The sequence below is a fragment of the Colius striatus genome, chromosome 3 (assembly GCF_028858725.1).
Source record: "Colius striatus isolate bColStr4 chromosome 3, bColStr4.1.hap1, whole genome shotgun sequence".
NCBI classification, from domain to species: domain Eukaryota; kingdom Metazoa; phylum Chordata; class Aves; order Coliiformes; family Coliidae; genus Colius; species Colius striatus.
This window is the reverse complement of record NC_084761.1, coordinates 71,284,880-71,303,641: the sequence shown is the minus strand read 5'-3', so window position 1 is coordinate 71,303,641 and position 18,762 is coordinate 71,284,880. Positions and strand designations below refer to the sequence as shown.

General features: G+C 37.1%; 1 protein-coding gene across 1 annotated transcript in view; it reads left to right on the top strand.

Moving 5' to 3' along the window:
• Positions 1–18,762, top strand: part of CWH43 (cell wall biogenesis 43 C-terminal homolog) — a 30,969-nt gene that overhangs the window by 6,880 nt on the left and 5,327 nt on the right. Inside the window, exons 6-15 of the mRNA XM_061992540.1 lie at positions 914–1,002; positions 1,513–1,767; positions 5,403–5,528; positions 7,786–7,865; positions 9,302–9,407; positions 12,322–12,457; positions 13,641–13,790; positions 15,964–16,108; positions 16,774–16,835; positions 17,889–18,044. Coding sequence (XP_061848524.1) covers positions 914–1,002; positions 1,513–1,767; positions 5,403–5,528; positions 7,786–7,865; positions 9,302–9,407; positions 12,322–12,457; positions 13,641–13,790; positions 15,964–16,108; positions 16,774–16,835; positions 17,889–18,044 — 1,305 coding nt within the window. The remainder of the gene's footprint in view (positions 1–913; positions 1,003–1,512; positions 1,768–5,402; positions 5,529–7,785; positions 7,866–9,301; positions 9,408–12,321; positions 12,458–13,640; positions 13,791–15,963; positions 16,109–16,773; positions 16,836–17,888; positions 18,045–18,762) is intronic.

Below are 18,762 nucleotides of genomic sequence, written 5' to 3'. Positions count from 1 at the left end.
ACAATGGTATTAGAACTCATGCAGAATAAAATAGGTACAGGCACTTCACACAGATGACATGTAGGTTCATTCTTGCTTTCAGATACCTCTGAGCACTGTGTCTATAGCAATAAATCCTATGATTTTCTAATAAAAATGATTTTTTTAGTTTCAGTAATAAAAAACTTGATTTGACACATTGCAAAGAAAAAATTTAATTAGGACTGAAGTTCAAGGACTTACAAATGAAATGCATCTCTAATACATAGCAAATGGATCTAGCAGTTGACTTCAGAGAGGAGGTGGTAGGAAATAGTGTACGTCAGAGATACATGCACATAAAACAAGTAAACTGTGCAATATTAAAAGGTATACCTCTGTAGACATTTTGGTTAGTAAGAGTTTAGTCTTAATGCTGTGTGTTGCTCACCTGGGTTCCAAAATCTAGGAAGAGACCAGATTCAGTCAACTACATGTAGCAGCAAGTGAGGTAGTTAATACTTTGGAATTAGTATATACAAGAGCTACCCAAGATTGATAGCAGTGTTAGACGCTGTAGGATTTTCTGTTTGCTGTGAAGAAAGCACTTCTTTTTTTGTGGTGGATTCCTCTCTATTATTTTCTCTATGTTCTTTTTGCCTTTTGTACTCAATATTTCAGTGGAGTGTTTCTGCTGTTCAACATAGCTCACTTACACATCATAATAAACTGCCATTATTTTCAACTTGATGGTTTTTTATGCAGTAAAAGGGAGATGATGTAGCAGGGTGTGAAATAAAGATATTTTGTTCTCAAATTGAGCTTTGTTTAAAGTGTAAAGGATTATAAAACATCAACCAAGCATCCTTATCTGCATGTCCAGAAGTTTCCTTTTTAACACCACATGTTTCTAAGATTATATTAATGTATAATTTCTTTTTCCTTATTGTATTAGAGGTACAGTTCTGTTGGGCCTGGCTCATGGGCTGATGCTGTCATTTTGGAGCTGGTCTTCTGTCACCAATCTTACCTGGTTTCTTGTAGGTAGGTGCCAAACTTGAGCAGAACTTTTGTTTGTGTTATCATAGAATCACAGAATGGTAGGGGTTAGAAGGGACCTTTAGAGATCATCTAGTCCACCCCCTGTGCAGAAGAAGATTCACCTAGATCAGGTTGCATAGGAACATGTCCAGGCAGGTCTTGAAGACCTCCAAGGAAGGAGACTCCACAACCCCTCTGGGCAGCCTGTGCCAGGGCTCCATCACCCTCACAGTGAAATAGTTTTTTCTTATATTTAAGTGGAACTTTTTGTGTTCCAGCTTCATCCCATTACCCCTTGTCCTGTTGCTAGCTACTATAGAAAAAAGGGATGTCCCAACCTCCTGACATCCACCCTTTAGATATTTGTAAATGTTATCTTGTTCCCTTTACTCATCCCTCTGGCTGCAAAGCAGTTTGATTTCTCAGACTTTCTTTTTTACCTAGACAAAATGTTAAAAAGGAGGTGGCAGATAATATACCTGGCTGTGACTTTTCTTTTCTGTCCCTTCACAGGTGTAGCATCATCAGCTGGTCTCCTTTATTTACACACTTGGAGTGCTGCTGTTGCAGGCAACATTCTTGCTGTGTTTACTATGTGTGTGTGGCCTCAACTGACTGGACACTTTGTTAGCTGCCTGCATCCTGGGAAAGCCATGAGTACAGCCATGTTTGCCTATGTTTTTGAATTATTCTTCTGTGTATGGTGTACAGCTTATAAATTTGTACCTGGAGGAATTTACGCTAGAGAAAGCTCCCATCTTCTTCTAGGTACATTTATGTCTTTGAACAAATGCAAGTACACTTTAGCCTCATCCAGATGTTTAAAATATGTCTAGTGTATAAATAATCTTTCCAAATACTCAGCTGTGGTTTGATTTCTATGAGAAAAATAGGGAGACATGAAAAAAATAATCCATTTGTTTCTTTACTGTTAGAAATAGTTTAAAATGTGGTCAGAAAATGGAATTCAGCTGAGGAAAGGTGACAAAGTGAAAAAAAGCCTGATAACTCAGTTCACAGCTGAGAAAGAGACCTGTTAATCATTCATCCTAAAAATATGGCTGCAGTCCAGGGTGTGAATGCAGCTTTATGCTACCTACCTAAGACAGCAGTACCTCAGTGACAATGTGGTTTCTGGAAACTCAGGAGTTTATGAAGTCTGTGTTGCCGGGGCTGTAACATAATTCAGTGCAGTAGTTAGCCCTGCTCTGAGGAGAAAAGTGCAGCATCCTGCTGATTTAATTAGTCTGCTTTTGAGACCTGAGCTTCATTTCCATGTGGCTCTACCTTATGCTGTGTGGACACATCAACACGTTTGGAGGAATGTTTGGAGGAATGCCTGCAGTGTCAGAAGCATGTGAACAGAGGGGTTGAAAAGAGATTGTCAGGTGTTTGCCTATGAGGAAAAAATGAGGTGAGCAAATATAAAAGTTTTAGCAAAAGGGTCCCTTGCTGAAGGGAGATGGAAATGAAACCAGTCCTTTCTGGTTTTGTCTCTAGAATTATTTTCTTAATAGGTACGAATGCATTTCAATAGTGTATTTCATGTATTATATTTAAACAATGCCAAACATTCTCTGCGCTAAGTGTGGCACATTTTAAAATAACCACAAAAAGTATCCACATAGGGTACTATGTTTTGTTTGAAAAGGACTGATGGATGCTGTGCTGGACTTGTTGCTCCGGTGGTTTTAGATTTCACAAATGGATTTGCAGCCACTTTCTGTCACTCCAATATATGTTTCATATATTACAGCAATCACATGCAGGGTTTCAATTTATGTTTTGAAGAAAGTTGTGTTACATTTATTGCAGTTCAGAAATCACTCTGGGAGTCTGTAGAAACGGTTATCTCAGTTAAATTAACTTTATTTTCTGAAGTTATATGAAGAAAGTACATGGTTGAAGAGTGTCAAATACTTTATCAAGTAATGCTTTGATAAAAGAAAAGCTGTTATATAAAATCCCTTTCTGTCACTTCCTTTGAAATATAGGCTGAAATACAGGTGATTGATTCACCTGGCATGGTCACTGGATAGAAATGGCCCTAACTTTCTCTTTAGTAAAATGAAAACTGTGAACTGAACACATGTCAGCTGACAGCACTATATGAGATTATATTGCATCTGAGAAGCCAATTGCTGTCTTTTTGTTGCCACCCGATTGGGTATCAAAGATTTGCCAACTATACCATGAGATTGTGTATTTTTTGCTGCATTTCTACCATTACAGCTTGACTTTCTTCTGGCAAACTGCTTGTTTTCTTCTGGTTTCTTTCAGGTGCAAGTGCTATTTCTTGCTTTCTCCTCCTGTCCAATATCCTGCCTTTCTCTTGCTGCAGTTTGGGTAGGGAACTGCACCACGAAAAGTGACTATGAAAGTAAGATCATTATATTCAAAACTTACGTACTGCTTCACTGTGACGTAATGTAATGCTGAAGGGTTCTATTCCTGGTCTTCCATTAACTTCAATGGCTTTGAATCAGTCTCCCTTTGACAAAGGTTTTGTGTGTGCCCACTCCTTCATTGTGCTAGACTCAGCTTCCTGGTTTGCACTGCAACTAATGTAATAAGTAAAGGCAATAAGAAAATATTGAGTAAGTGCAATTTTATCTTCAGCTATGACTCTGAAAAAGAACATAACTTCTGTAGTTAATTAACTATTCTACAAACATATTAAGGAAATATATCTTCTCCATCAGAACTCTTACCCAATTTGTAGGCCCTTTAGCTCATAAGAGATGGTAAAAGTGCTTGTACTATTAGTCATAGAATCATAGAATGGTAGGGTTGGAAAGGACCTTTAGAGATCATCTAGTCCAACACTCCTGCAGAAGCAGGGTCACCTAGATCAGGTCGCATAGGAACACGTCCAGGCGGATCTTGAAGACCTCCAAGGAAGGAGACTCCACAACCCCTCTGGGCAGCCTGTGCCAGGGCTCCCTCACCCTCACAGTGAAATAGTTTTTAGTTGTCTGTTCTTAAAAAGTACAACTGCCTCTATTGGCTCTGAAGCACAAGAATACAAGATGCTGCCATGTTTAAGTGGCCTCCCAGCGTGCTTCAATCTGCTTCCAATGTTTTAGAACAAGCTGTTAAGCAATTGCTTTTGTAGTTCCTGTATAAAAATGTGTTAATTGCATCTTGGTTACAGAGCAGTTCATTTTCAAGTCATCTACAATCAACAGTGTATTTTTACATCAAGCTGTTATTTTATGTAAAATGTAGGTGTAACTTAATTGCTCTTGTCCAGGCTAATTCCAGTAAAGTTTGAAAGCATGGGCTGACAAGAGGGTTGTAGCTGTCAATAGGAGCCTGGAAGCATTTTAGCATAATTATCTAGCATGTTACTAACCTTTTTGACCTAGTACCTTGAAACTGTATGGCAAATCAGTCTTTGCCTGAGAGTGCTGGCTTGAGGTTCTATGGAAGTTGGTTTTAGGATACACAAAGGTGGAAAGTTCTGTTGAAAGATTTGCTACTTTGCCCCAAATGAAAATATTAAAGTGTTTTTTGTTTTATTGTTCTCCCAAATGATACATGAATGGAGGAAGAGAAAACTTGGCTTTAAATAGATATTTCACTAACAAAAGAAACCTGATAAAATGTATTGTAGTGAGACCACGTAGTACCAGCAGAGTTAAAAATACCTCTGTATTTCCATAGTGAATAATAGACAGGTTCTGAGGATTGCTTGGTTAGCACCCAATGCAGCCTTAAATAAGCTGCAGACCACACAGCTTATCTGATGATATCATGAGCCTAAGGCTGCTGGTTTGCAAGGGAAGAGCAAGAACAGCTGTAAGTTGCCTTGTGCTCAGCCTGAAACACCCAAATTTGTATTTTGGATCTTATTGCAGTCCAGAGTTCATAATTTGGAGGGGGCTTTTGCTAGATATTTTTACTATTAGGTCTGCTCTTCAGCCATCAGCACAAAGCAGGTTAATAAGGCTGTTTCAGGTATATTAAATCTAAGCAGCCCCAAACAATATAATTTTAACTTGAGTAAATACTTTTTAAGCTTTGAATTCTTGTTGCAATATTACTATTTTGTAATATCATTTGAAATAGTGACATGTTTAATGTCACTAACTCATTTTGTCCAAAGCAATGCTCATGTCAACAACAATGTAAATTAAAAATTTTTGAAGTACTACAGGCATAGTTGAGGTAAATACTGTGACAATGATATGTGGGATCTTCTCTATCAATAAATCTAATACTGCCTTCATTACTACAATAGCTATAGCATTGATCTGTGTTTGTGCTTTGAATTGTCGTTGTTGGAGCTGTAAGGTTGAATATAACACAGCAGCTAGGAGTTTATAAATGGTGCATTGATGAACAATGTTTAATATGTTAAAGCTCTATGAAAAAAACCCTAACAACCTATATTTTTACAGGGTTTATAATGCTATGTGTTGGGGCAGGCTTTCTAACAGGACCCAAGAAAGACCTTAGCGCTATCTTTGAAGTGAAGAGCAACCAAAAGCTGTTATTCAAAAAGAGTAAAAACTATATTAAACTATGTAAGTATCATTTTACTTCCTTTCTTCCATGAGTATAGGAATACTGTCTGAGGAAAAAGAATAACACAGTGGAATGTTTTGTTCAGATGTTTTAAACCAGAGTTTTAGAACCAGAGTTGTAGTTGGTAGTGCCCTAGTTCAATATATACTTCATATCCTACTGGAGGAGGTGATTCACTATGATTACGGCTGAGAGAGAGGCTATTCATCATGGGATGTGTTAAATAGACTTAAAAAAAAGAAAAAATGGGGAAAAAAGTGAAAATGGGTTTTGCATCATTTCTGATTTTATTTTGGCAGTTGAGGATGAGACCTCTCTAGACCTTGGCATTTATTACGTATTTATACAACAGATAGGAATTTTTACAGGATTTATGATGTTAAATTTTGTGAGAGACTTTCTAACAGGACCCATGAAAGATCTTAGCTCTATGAAGTGAAAAGCAACCACAAGCCACTACTCAAAAAGAGTAAAAATTATATTAAACTACAGAAGTATAATTTCTCATTCGGTATGCTGATTTTTAAGCAGTTCAGTGTGATGTACTTGATAGGGCTGTGTGAGCTGTCTGGCAGTGGGATGGGACTGGGCGAGCCCAGAAGGTGCTAGATAATGTGACACCCTGCCCACATGAAGAGACAGTCTTCCAAAGCCTATTGTGCCTGACATCACTATAAGATCCTGATGCCTTGCTGCACATCCAGACTAAGCCTATCCTTAGTAAACCTTTGTAATCTCCTGCCTGTGAACTATGCCTAGGGATCCCAGCTTTTCAGATGAGGTCTGCTTTTTTCCATGGGTCTTGAAGGGAAACCGAAATGTGTGAGGTTTTAACACCTTTTGGCTTTTAAACCTCTGGAATCCATCCAAATGATGTTTTCAGCTCGCTCTCTACAATCATTTGAGCTTCAGGTTTGTTTCCATTGTTAGCTTACCATTTTTAAGGCAAAAAACCTGTCAATGTTATGAAATTTAGCAAATAAAAGAAATTTCTAGCTATTAGGACATGCTAACCCTACCATGATCAGGATGCTGAAGGTTCAAATCTTTTCTTCCTTTGTGACTTTGGATCAAACTACTTATCATTTGTGTACCTTGTTTTGCCTCTCTGTAGAACAAAGACGCTTGGTGCCTTGCCACTTTTCAGGGCTGTTTTAAAAATCCTTATGAAGGCTTTTACCCTGTTATATACTCAGAGGCCAGAAGAATGCGGCTCCTGAGAGTTGGTGATAGAGGCAACATGAGCACTGATACAAGTGGTTTGAGTATTACTCCTCAGAAACATTTAACAAGAGTGAGGAAATACTTCAAACTACCATCAGTTGCAAAGCATAGCCCTTGCTGAGATGATTTTGCGACATTACAACAGTAACTTTTGTACTTCCTCATCATGCTTCTCCTTTAAGCACCTTTGCATCTTACAGAGTATGAAATCACTTGGCATTTGCTTTCAACAGCATGTCCTTAATTCTGACATCATCCATGATAAAATTTATTGAAATGTTACATAAAATTGTTTCAGAAAACTTGTATAAAAATAATTACATATCCATTTAAAGATTTGATGAAAGAATAAACTGGAACTACTGAAATCATTGTAGATAGCATATGCCATTGTGTAAATGAAATAACTGCAGAGGGATTTAATTATCAAAGTACAATGTGCCAAACCCTGAGAGCTCTGAAGTGTCCACTGTGGTTATTTGGAAGGCTACAGATCCAATGGGAAAGCTCTGAATTTGCATTTTGTGAAGCCACGATGCCTTTCCAAGAAAGTGTCAAACAAAGAACTGCTCTGGAGGTCTGGCAGGGATCATACCTTTCTGGCATCTAAAGGCTTATGAAGTAAACTACATTTTCTTACACAGAACAAAATAGAAATGGTATACTATAAATCTGGAGCACAGAGAGGATGACACTGCAAGGTTTAAATGGTGCCCTTGTTTATTTCCTATAAAGAATTCTTCAGTAGATACAATTTTTACATAAATATTCCAAAGAGTTTTTTATACTGCATCTGCTCAGCCTGTTGTGTTTTGGGCAATGCAAGTGGATCTGCACACATATAAATATTCTTAAATATACTACTTTGTAATTGTGATACTACTGGGATCTGTGGAAATCTAAGTATGTGCATTTCACGATCTATGAATAGCACATCTTAGAATGACAGTGTATCTAGTTCTGTTTAATTGCAATAATTTTTTTTCTCCTTTTTTTAAAAAAAACAACTTTTCTGTGTTTTTCTGTTTCAAGTATTGTGGCTGTTTGTTGGTATTGGTTTGCTGGGATTAGGTCTACGTTATAAAACTTATCAGAGGAAGTTGGGCCAATGGGTGAGTAATGCATTTGTGAAAATAGTAACTTTCAAATATACAGTAAAATGCGTGTGTAAGAACTTAGATGTGTTGATTGCTGTTGAAGAAATATCCAAGTATTCAACAAAATTAATGGAGAAATTAATGTTGAATACAGGAACTGACTGGGTTTTTGGAGAGTTATAGTGCTGCTGTGAATGAAAAAGTGTTCTGATAAATGGAGAGATGTTTGCCTCATATTCAATTTGAATGTTACTTTTACAAGTGTGTTTATTTGAATTGTATTCAAAACTTGACTGCATGATGTTGTTAGCAGCTTGATCTTAAATCAGAGAAGTTTGAACAGATAACTTTTTGAGGTTCCTTCCACCTGAAGGAATTCTATATTTCGGTATTTATATGCATAACTCTGAACTGAGTCTCCCTGAAAAACTGGTTGACTTTGATTAGACACGGACTAGTTATAGATTGGATAAAAATGGGAAGATTCCCGTTTTATATATGGCAAAAAAATAAATATTGCAATATTTAATGCTCACAAATTTTCTCATTTAGATTGCTTATAAGTTGTCCAAGTGCATTTCTTGCCTATTTTGTGATTTTAATTCAAAATTAGAGCTGTTTTTGATCAGATATAAATTAGCATGTCTCCATCTGATGATTTAATGGGTTATTAATATAAATTTTTTTATGCAGTTGGTTTCAGTTATGAATTAGACTTTTTCTCTTGGTGGCAATTTAGGAGTGGTACTTTGAAACTTGCTTTTCATGTGTAATCTTTCATACGAGGAAAGGCTGCAGGAACTGGGACTGTTTAGAAAAGAGGAGACTGGGGGGGGGGATATTATTATTTAAAAATATCTAAAGAGTGGATGTCAGGAGGTTGGGACATCCCTTTTTTCTATTGTAGCTAGCAACAGGACACAAAAAATTCCATTTAAACATAAAAAAACCCTATTTTACTGTTCAAGTGACGGAGCCCTGGCACAGGCTGCCCAGAGATGGTGTGGAATCTCCTTCTTTGGAGGTCTTCAAGACCGACCTGGAAGGGGTTGGAAGGGACATTTAGAGATCATCTAGTCCAGCCCCCCTGCAGAGCAGGTTCACGTAGATAAGGTTGCATAGGAACATGTCCAGGTGGGTCTTGAAGACCTCCAAGGAAGGAAGCTTCACAACCCCTCTGGGCAGCCTGTGCCAGGGCTCCCTCACCCTCACAGTGAAATACTTTTTTCTTACATTTAAGTGGAACTTTTTGTGTTCCAGCTTCACCCCATTACCTTTTCATGAAGTTTTTCATAATCCTGACAGTTTTTTTAGGAAAATTTATTGATTACAATATCTCTTTTTGGATATATGTCTTTTATGGCACCATGTATCTGATGTTGTTGACTGCAAAGGTGTAATATATAAAAATCTAATTTTTCTTGACTTTTTTTTCCATTTATTTTTTTGAGATTCCAAAAAGAGACTTCTCTGCTATGATCTGGCCTTTTAGATTTGGATATGACAATGAAGGATGGTCTAATTTGGAAGGATCAGCTAATTTACTTAATCAGACAGGTAATTTTTTTTTATTTCCCCAGTTATATATATTTGACAAAGTTCATCTGAAGAGACAAGTCGGAACACTTGCTGTATTACTGAGTCTGTTCTTGTATTTACACAAGAACCCGTGTCTGGTGGCTTTTCTCTGAAATTGTGAGCTCTTACAGTGCAGTGGCTTGTCTCAAAAATCCATTTGCAGAAGTGACAATTTCTTTAAAAACATGTTTTAAAGAGGTTTCTGGTTGGATTAAACGCTTTGTGTGTTATTTGGATTTTTTTCTCATATTGCTAATGAGTTACTTGTCTATAGATAAATTTTTTGCAGACATGAAATAGTGATAAATATCATTTTAGATAAACTTGTTTTGTAACAAGTTTAAAATGTTTTGTAACTTATCTATGGGTTCTTTCAGATGTGAAACGTTATGCTATTCCTAAAGTGTCTGAAATGAAAATGCCCTAAACCAGGTGTGCAGAGGAGAAATGGGCAAGTCTGTTGCCATCGCTGAGACAAAGCAATGTATAAAAAATAGTAGTGATGTCTTGGTTTGAGCTAGGATAGAGTTAATTCCCTAGAGGAACCAGGAAAGCATACAGCCTGAACAGCTGACCCAAGCTGGCCAGCAGGTATTCATTACCATCCTAAGGTCATGCCCAGTATATAGATAGGGGCTGGCCAGAAGAAGCTCTCTTCTGGGGTCACAGTTTCCCGGTTGCTAGTTCAGAGCAGTCGTTTAGATCGCGTCCTGGGTCGTGAGCGACTGCATCACTGACCAGTTTTCTTTGTAATATCCCCTTATCTTTGTTATAGTTGTTCCTCTTCAACTTTCCTCTAGGAAATTGTTCTTATTTCAACTTATGAGGGCTCTTTTACTTTTTTTCCCCCCTCCTCCTCCCAGATTGGATTATAGTGATTATATTTTGACCTAGTTGTCAAAATGTTGTAAAAAAGGATGTCTAACTTGTTACTCATGGACAGGGTTTTGGTTGGAAAATTAGCTATAGGAAATGAAGAATTTGGACCAAAGATTAGTACTGCTGCAGGGTGCAATGGAAGGAATTGATCAGTGGTGCTTATAGGTGTTGTTTTCTGTGATACCCATGAGACAGGGACAACTGGAAACTGCCACTTTAAGATGTAAAGGAGCTCAGGAGGTTAGGAAACATCTCTCCTGCTATCCCAGCATCTTTTGCTCTCCTCCTATGGTGTGACTGCACCACGGGCCTTCCCTGAGCAGCTCAGGCTTGACAGACCCACACAGTGGGAGGGCACAGACACAGGTGTTGCTGTGCAAGCTTTGATTTTGTGGAGTGAGGAATAGTATGCCCAGGAGGTAGTAAAGAGGGAACGGGCTGATTTATGCATCATCTTCTCCTTTGTCTGATGACCAAAGGTTCAAAGGGCTGAACTCTGTGGCCTGTCTAGTAATATGAGAAAACCTCTGGGACGTTTGATGAATTGAATTTTGAGACATTCTTGTACATATATGATTCCATAGCTCATGTCTGGGTATTTACTTAATCTTTGTATATTTATTTGTGAAGTAATTTTAGTACATATAGTGTAAATTCATGAATATTAAAAAAAGAGTGATTACCTGGCTATGTCCATTGAGCGTTTCTTTGTAGTAATGAACTATTACTTCTAAAATAAGGAACTGGTAAGTCAAAAAGCCATAAAATTCCAAAATAGAAATGAATAAATCTTAGTTCCTAGCTGCTGAGAACAGTATTCTGTTTATCTTACAGTTTATTATATAACATGTTAATGTTTCCAGGAAATGTATTTATACATTCAGAGTTAAGCTGGAGATTCTTAAATGATTTATCTGCTAAAGGAAAGTAGCTGATTTTGAGATCCACAGAGAAAAGAATGTCTAACTTCTTCAACATAGAAGTTATCTTTAAAGGTGTGATGGAGTGCTCTCCTTGGTCTCATCTTCTCTCTGTAAGAGTTGCAAAGATGCAACATATAATGGTTTTTGTGACTGGAACTCCTATCTGTCCTGATGTAAATCAACATCAGCCCCTCTTAGTGATTTCAGTCACTGTTTTTTATTGCCAGCATGGATGCCAGTAATGTAAAAGCAAAAATCTGAGAGTCCATTTGGAAGTACTCTGAACTACTGTTTTGCCTGCTGATGTTGCCTTCATAGTGCTAAATAAGACATTTCAAAAGCAAAAAAAAATTTTTAGCTGCCTTAGTCCTTGAGGGACCTGATAACTGTCTATATCCTGCAGCTAAAATATAGGGGAACCTGTCACGTTCCCCTGACAAAACCACACCCCATCATGTAAAAAAGAAGGGACCACAATGCCCTGAGAAAGTGAGGTGGCTGTGGATAGACAACACTTTGCTAGAGCTGGGAACCATTATATTACAATGCCTGGGGCTTGATCTGGGGCCTGATGCTAGGTTGCTATGGGCTGGTTAATTGTCTTGGCAGAAGCAGCTTGCCTCCACTTGCACAGGACCCCATGGAGCAGAATAGGATTTGGTAGATGAAGGTAAGTACAGATGTGCTATGTAGCACTTTGCTCATCAAGTTGAAAGCAGTCAGATTGCTATTGTGCTATTCATCTGTGTAGGCACATTATATCTAAGCCTTTTGAAGTGACCTGCACTAGGTATGTGCAGGCCAGTTTTACTCTGCAGTCTCACACGTTTCTGGTCATGCACCAGGAAGGAGCTATGGCAATGAGACACTACGTATCTCTCCATCAGATGCTATGTAAGCCGACAGTGACCAAAAGTTTGAGCATGACTTTGCTGATAGTGTTAAGATTTGCCCTGATTGACTCCTGAAGGGCTTGCGTCTATTCCTGTGCAATCAAAACCAAAGTTACAGCCTTATGTAGTCATTTGTAAATCACATTTGTAGGTCACAGGTAGCAATTCAGATATTTTTTTTTCTCTTCCCTATTTTAGGTACAGACTTTATCACTATTATAGAGAGTGATGCCTCTAAACCATTCATTGGAAACAATGATCCAACGATGTGGCTAGGAGAAAAGCTGGGATTTTACACAGATTTTGGTCCAAGCACAAGAGATCATACTTGGGGGTGAGTTATCTTTACATGCACAGTGACAGTAAATAAATGTAAATACACTACCTGGTACTAACTCTACTCGAACATGGGCAAAGAAAATTGGAGTAATAATCACTGTAATGACTTGTTGGTCCTTGTCTAAAGACCTTAAAAGAACAAGCCTTAAAAGAGCACACTTTGATTCCTTAGCATTACAATGCAACGCATATGAAGTTTTCTTGTTAAAAATGATCAGGGTCTGGTGCCTGCCCCTGTAAGCTACTTTGGTTTTGGTGATGCAGAGAATAGCATGCTGCCCTTTAACATACGGGTTTGGAAATTTGGCATGCTAAGAATCATATTTGATTCTCTTTCCTCGTTTTGTTTAGAGCTATGGGAATGTTAGAGTTCAGACTTCAAAATGTGATAGCAGTTGGAAAATGTAACTGCACCTGGAGTTATTAGAAATTTTGAATTCACTAAATCTATCTTGGGCTGTATGGTGGGAAATGGGCATAGAAGGACATGTGTCTGACCATATTTTTTGTGTCCGATTTTACTTTAGTGCTTGACTGACTTGCATATCTTTGAATATCTTTGTCCTCTGGAAAATAGCAGCTTATGATGTGGCATTTTCTTCAGGGGGATATGCAGATCCCTGTGACAGATGGAACTTCCTAGTGATGTTGCAAATGGTTATTTATTTTTTGCCATATGTGATGGGAATTCAGTAACTTTCCTCTTCCAGAGTCTGTGTCTTTAAGTGATGCAGAATGGGTCATAAAAGTAATTCTCTGAAATTTTCTTCATGAAATCTTTTGGAAAAAAAAATCATACAAGATGATTTTAACATTGATTCCAAACAGAAATTGAAAGAATGAGAAATCTCCCTCTTTGAAGATGTATTTCTACTTGCTTGCACTTTTATTAGACTACCTTTTACTTACTGGTAGTATAAAACTCTGTTTTCCTGAAGATGAATATATATGGACTGATGTGTCTTAGTATAGGAGTGAATGTGATAATACATATATGCTTCAGTAATATTTTGGCAGCAAACCTGCTGATTTCAGAAAAATCTGCTACAGTTGGTTTGTGTTCTGGTCTGATGACTTGATTTCAGTGACCATTAGTCTTCTGGTCAAGTTTGTCTGCTTAGTTCACACTTGAGATACTTGTGAACTACAAAACGTAACTGTTTCCTTACTTCCTGTAGGATTATGGCACTATCGAGGTATCCAATTGTAAAGTCTACACATCACCTTCTTCCATCTCCAGAAGGAGAGATTGCACCTGCCATCTCCATGACTGTCAACTTCACAGGGAAACTGGTTGATTTTGTTGTTGCCCACTTTGGAAATGAAGAGTGTGTATTTTATTTATTCTTACGTATATCACGCAAAGTTGTGTAACGTGATTGTAACCTGTGAACTCTGGTATTTCTTTTGTACTATTTAAAAATTGCTGCTGTAATACTGACTCTAACAAGGAACATTGGAGGACATACTATGACATAGCTACTGCTCTTAAATTTTGAAGCATTTTTATAAAATTGACAAAAATATCACGCAGAACTCAGATGAGCTTAATACCTGAGTAAATAGAGATATAAAGACGTAGTTCTGCAAAACCACAAGACATAGCAGGGCTACAGATTCCTCTCAGTGCAGGATAGCAACCTTCTGACTTTCTGCACGTGGAATAGCTCTATTACATTCCTCAGTGAGTGCAGATAGTTCCAGTTGCAGATAGACAGCATTAATGCTTAACTCATTTTTGCTGAAATAACAAGTAACAATTCTGAAACTTCAAAGAAAGAACAGTACTGAAACAGCCATTCAGTGTCCTTCTGACTATATGAATCTGGAAATACGAAATCTGATGTCTGGATGCTGAAAGGATTATACCAATAATTCAAATACATTATGGATAAAATTAAGGTATACCTTTCATTTTTTTTTCTTTAAAACAATGTCTTGATTACTTGTGTAATGAATATGAATGAGGGATAGTTTTGGGATGTTCCACATAGCTGTATTGTCTGTTTTATTTACAGCAATATCTAGTATGTTTGTGGCTGTGTACTAAGATTTGTTTTTTAAAAAGTATTTGTTATAATTCATAGGGAGGGAAATTCATAGATTGGATGCAGAACATAATACACCCAGAAGCTGCTCGGAAAGCAGGATGAATTCTCATTATCCCTAACTGAGCTGCTTTATTTCCTTGCCCTGTGTAGAACCTGTGCTCCAAGCATACAAATGTAGATTTCCCTTTTATTAAAAGCATATCCGAAACCACTCTCAATTTGAACTCTAGAAAGGAATTTCATTCTGTGCCTCACGCAGATGATTAGACTTGCCTTTCTGACTGTTTGTTGAAATAACAGAAAATAGCACTGTATTCCCTCTCAGAGAGATGAGATAAAGATGAAGGAGGAAATAGGAAGAGATACATGGGAAACGAGTGCAAATTAGATCGTGTTTTGAGGTGAATGAATTTGTAATTAAGTGGCCTGATTTTAGTCTCTTTCATCTGCTGCTTAGGATGGCATCAACTATAGAATTCTGCGTAACATGGGATTTTTTTAAAAGGCCATTTTTGAAGTGTGAGAATGTAACAATCCCTGTGTCATTTCAAAGAACCCATCTCCTGGAGAAGTGTAATTCTGGAAAGTGCAACTAGCTGAGCAGGCAACTTCATGTCTACCTAGGTCAGGCTTCTGTTAGTTTTTTCTGTCTTCTCTCTGTGTGCTCCGTCACCCTAATGGTTTGCTTCAGTCAGAAGTGCCACTATTTAGAAACCGTAGCAGTATTTAAATTTGGTCTTCTTTGAGGATTACAAATTCCAAAGTCAGCTCACTGTCTCAATGGTATTTAGCCCATACACAACTGTTTAAACTAATTAACATGAAGAATCATAGAAATAGAAGTTCCTTTACATTATGTTATGATAAATCCAAGGACAAAGCATGGGATGCAATGCAGTATTTTACCGGGCTCCACTAATGCTGTCACTTCCAGTCATGTCGGAACTGTTGTGTAAATCTTGTTATAGAGATGCCAAATGTCATTAAGTATTGTTAATGGGATGACTTAGCTCTGAAGTTATATTTCATAAATTACATGACCCAGACTATAAGATGATATTTACTGTGATTCCTCCATTATAAAAGTTTTGTTAGCATGTGAGCTCTTTGTTATGTACCACGCTGTGCTAGCACAATTCAGTTTCAAGTGCAGGCAGAGACAAAGCCTCAGATAATCCAAGCACTTACATTCACATTTCTTACTGATGAGATCAGTATTAAAAACAAAACAGTAAAAGTTTTTCCTATAATGGCTAGAAGGAGAACCCTAATTGCATCTACCATGACCATGTGGCTTTTATTGGACATCGTGACCATTTTGAATCACTGAGCTTTCTGTGAGCTTTCATGCTCTTTAATAGTGAGCAATAAAAAAGTACCAGATTCATTTGTGTTACAGCACAGAGATTCTGAGTTAAAGTGTATATATATTATTTTCTATTACTTTCAGAGAGGACTTGGACAGAAAACTCCAGGCTATAGCCGTCTCAAAGTTATTGAAGACTAGCTCTAAGCAAGTTGTATTTCTAGGGTACATCACTTCAGCTCCTGGATCCAGAGATTATACTGAATTAATACAAAATGGAAATGTCCAGGTAATGTAAAAATACTGCTTCTTTTGGCAGCTAGAGAAAATATACATTTGAAATATTCAGCATAATATTTCAAATTGGTAACATAAAAATAGACATATAAGAAAATGCAAGCACATTTTCAAATACAAACTTCAAGTACCTCATGACATGTTATAGAAAAGGTGGAGTTACATAGTGAAAGAACAAGAGGCAACAGAGAGTGGTTGCCACAATGGAAATGTCATTTAAGCAGTAGAAGAACGACAAAAAAATCCCAGTTAGGGTTGTCAAGCATTAGAGTTGGGCGCCTAGAGAAGCTGTGAAATCTCTGTGCTTGGAGATATTCAAAAGTTGGCTGCATCGGGTCCTGAGTGTCCTGCCTGAAGTTTGAGCATGGGTCTGGGAGTGAGTAACCTTCAGACATCCCTTCCAGCCTCTAAGTCTGTGATTCTTTTGTTTTAAAAATGCATCTTGCAGTTTGGTTTTCTGTCAGGATATGTCAAAGTTGTCTGTTTTTTTTTCTGTGTCTAACAGTGGGCTTTTTCTTCCTCCCTTATCACAATGTTTTAGGCTAAATATTTTTCTGCAGCAAGTTCACACATTGTTTCTGTTACTGATTTAAAGCCTACTACCCATAAGGAAAGCTTGAGTTATTTGTTTGACGTTTTTCATCCTTTCATTCATAGGATATTGACAGTACAGATCACGACAGATGGTGTAGCTATATTATGTATCGTGGAGTAATAAGGTATGTTAAAGTGGATCATTTATTAATTGGTTTTAAATATCTTGATGACAATCAGTTTTACACCTTTCTGTAGGTAATTGTGGAGGAGTCTTATATCCCTAAATAATTATGCATGGACAGTTACCTAGATCATGAAGTAATGTGAAACATTTGTCTCGGGATGAATCATTGTATTTCTCAATACAGTTTACAAAGACAGTATTACAGATTTCATACCTCCAGATTGAATCTGAATTGGTAACAAAACTACTTTTTTTTCTAAAGCTCTGGCTTTGCAGCTTCATTCCAAAACCTAAAGGCTAAGCCCTAATCTCTGCATGACACAGAAGATACAAATTTTGAACTATGATTGTAGGGTTTGTTAAAGCAAAATGCTGATTTAATCCAGACAAGATTTATGCTGGATTCAGTGGAAATTTTATCTGTGTAAGCCAATAATGAAGCGCTTTCCTCTGCTGGGACCTATGCACTCTATATCTTTTAATATCAAGTGGCTTGTAAATGATTCCCGTGGTAATATATGTACCAGAATGGAATTCAGCTTATTACAAATAAAGTGAAAATTTTGCAGTGTTCACAGGAATAAAACCAGCAAACTAGAGAGCTGTTTAAAGTAATAGTGTTGAGTAAAAGGCAACAAAACCACAACAAAATACCATTTACAGTCTACTTTTTCTCATTATTCATTCCACTGATGCTTGAGTTCCTTTCTTGAATTCCAAAATCTCTTCAGTGAAAAAAGGTGGTGAGCTTATGCTCTAAATTCTAAATGCTCTTTATATTCTAAAACTGTAATTAAAAACCAAAGTTTCTAGATCTAGAACTTATTTTTGTTGTCAAACACTAATGCTTTCACAGTTTTTCTGTTTGTCATGTGTTACAATAATCATATTTATAGAGCATTTAAAGCTTTTTCAAGGTAAAATTCACAGAAATGGAAAGTTGTGTTGATAGGTTAAATAACAACTTTAGAAAAAAAAGAGGAATGCATTAAGAATGTAATGAAATTGCCTCTAGTTAGTTTTTCAAGGTAACTCTTCTTGTGTCTGATAGGTTGGGCTATGCCCGCATATCTCATGCTGGTTTAAGTGACTCAGAAGTCCAGATGGCCAAATTTAGGATCCCAGATCAGCTGGATAGCTATGTTGACAATGACAGAATTGTCATTGATCCCAGCCAAGTTCCTGAGGACATCCACTTCAATCCCAGGTCAGTGTATCTCAAGAGAAATTAAGGGGGTGATGTACATGACATCTTGTAAAAGAGAAGTCTAGGAACAAAATTGTCCTAAAGTGGAGGCATTGGTCAGTACCAAACTGAGCAGAAGATTAGGACTCAAGAGCTCCTAGTTTGTAATTCCATTTTTTCTAATGACTTGGCATGTGCCTTGGGAAAATCAGTCTGCTGTGTTGTAGCATAAATCAGAGGTAATGCATATTTCACCCAGGTAATTAATTTCTGAGATTGTTTGATAGGGATATTTGTCAAGTGGTGTAGTGACTCATTTTATAGTTGATGACAGATCTCCCATGTTTATCAGCACTTTTGAGGATCGAGGTCTTAAGATACTTAACATGCATTATTTAATAACTTACATATATATACTATATATATAAAAATGTACATACATAAATATATACATATAATACAATATATAGACATAAAATACTAATTGCATAAGCATTTAAAAACAAATTATGTAGCTGGAGCAAAAACTAAGGAGAATGCCTTGGGCAGTATGTTACATATGTCAAGAAGGAAAAGCGCCTAGGTTTTTATATAAAAGTTATTTTTCAAGTATGCCTTCATCTTTTTGCTGACAATGCCAGTGGAAGAGAAATATAGAGAAAGGTGTTTATTTATTCTACACTGAAATCACTGGAAGAGTCATGAAGTTTGGGATGGATGTTGCCACAGAGACACAATT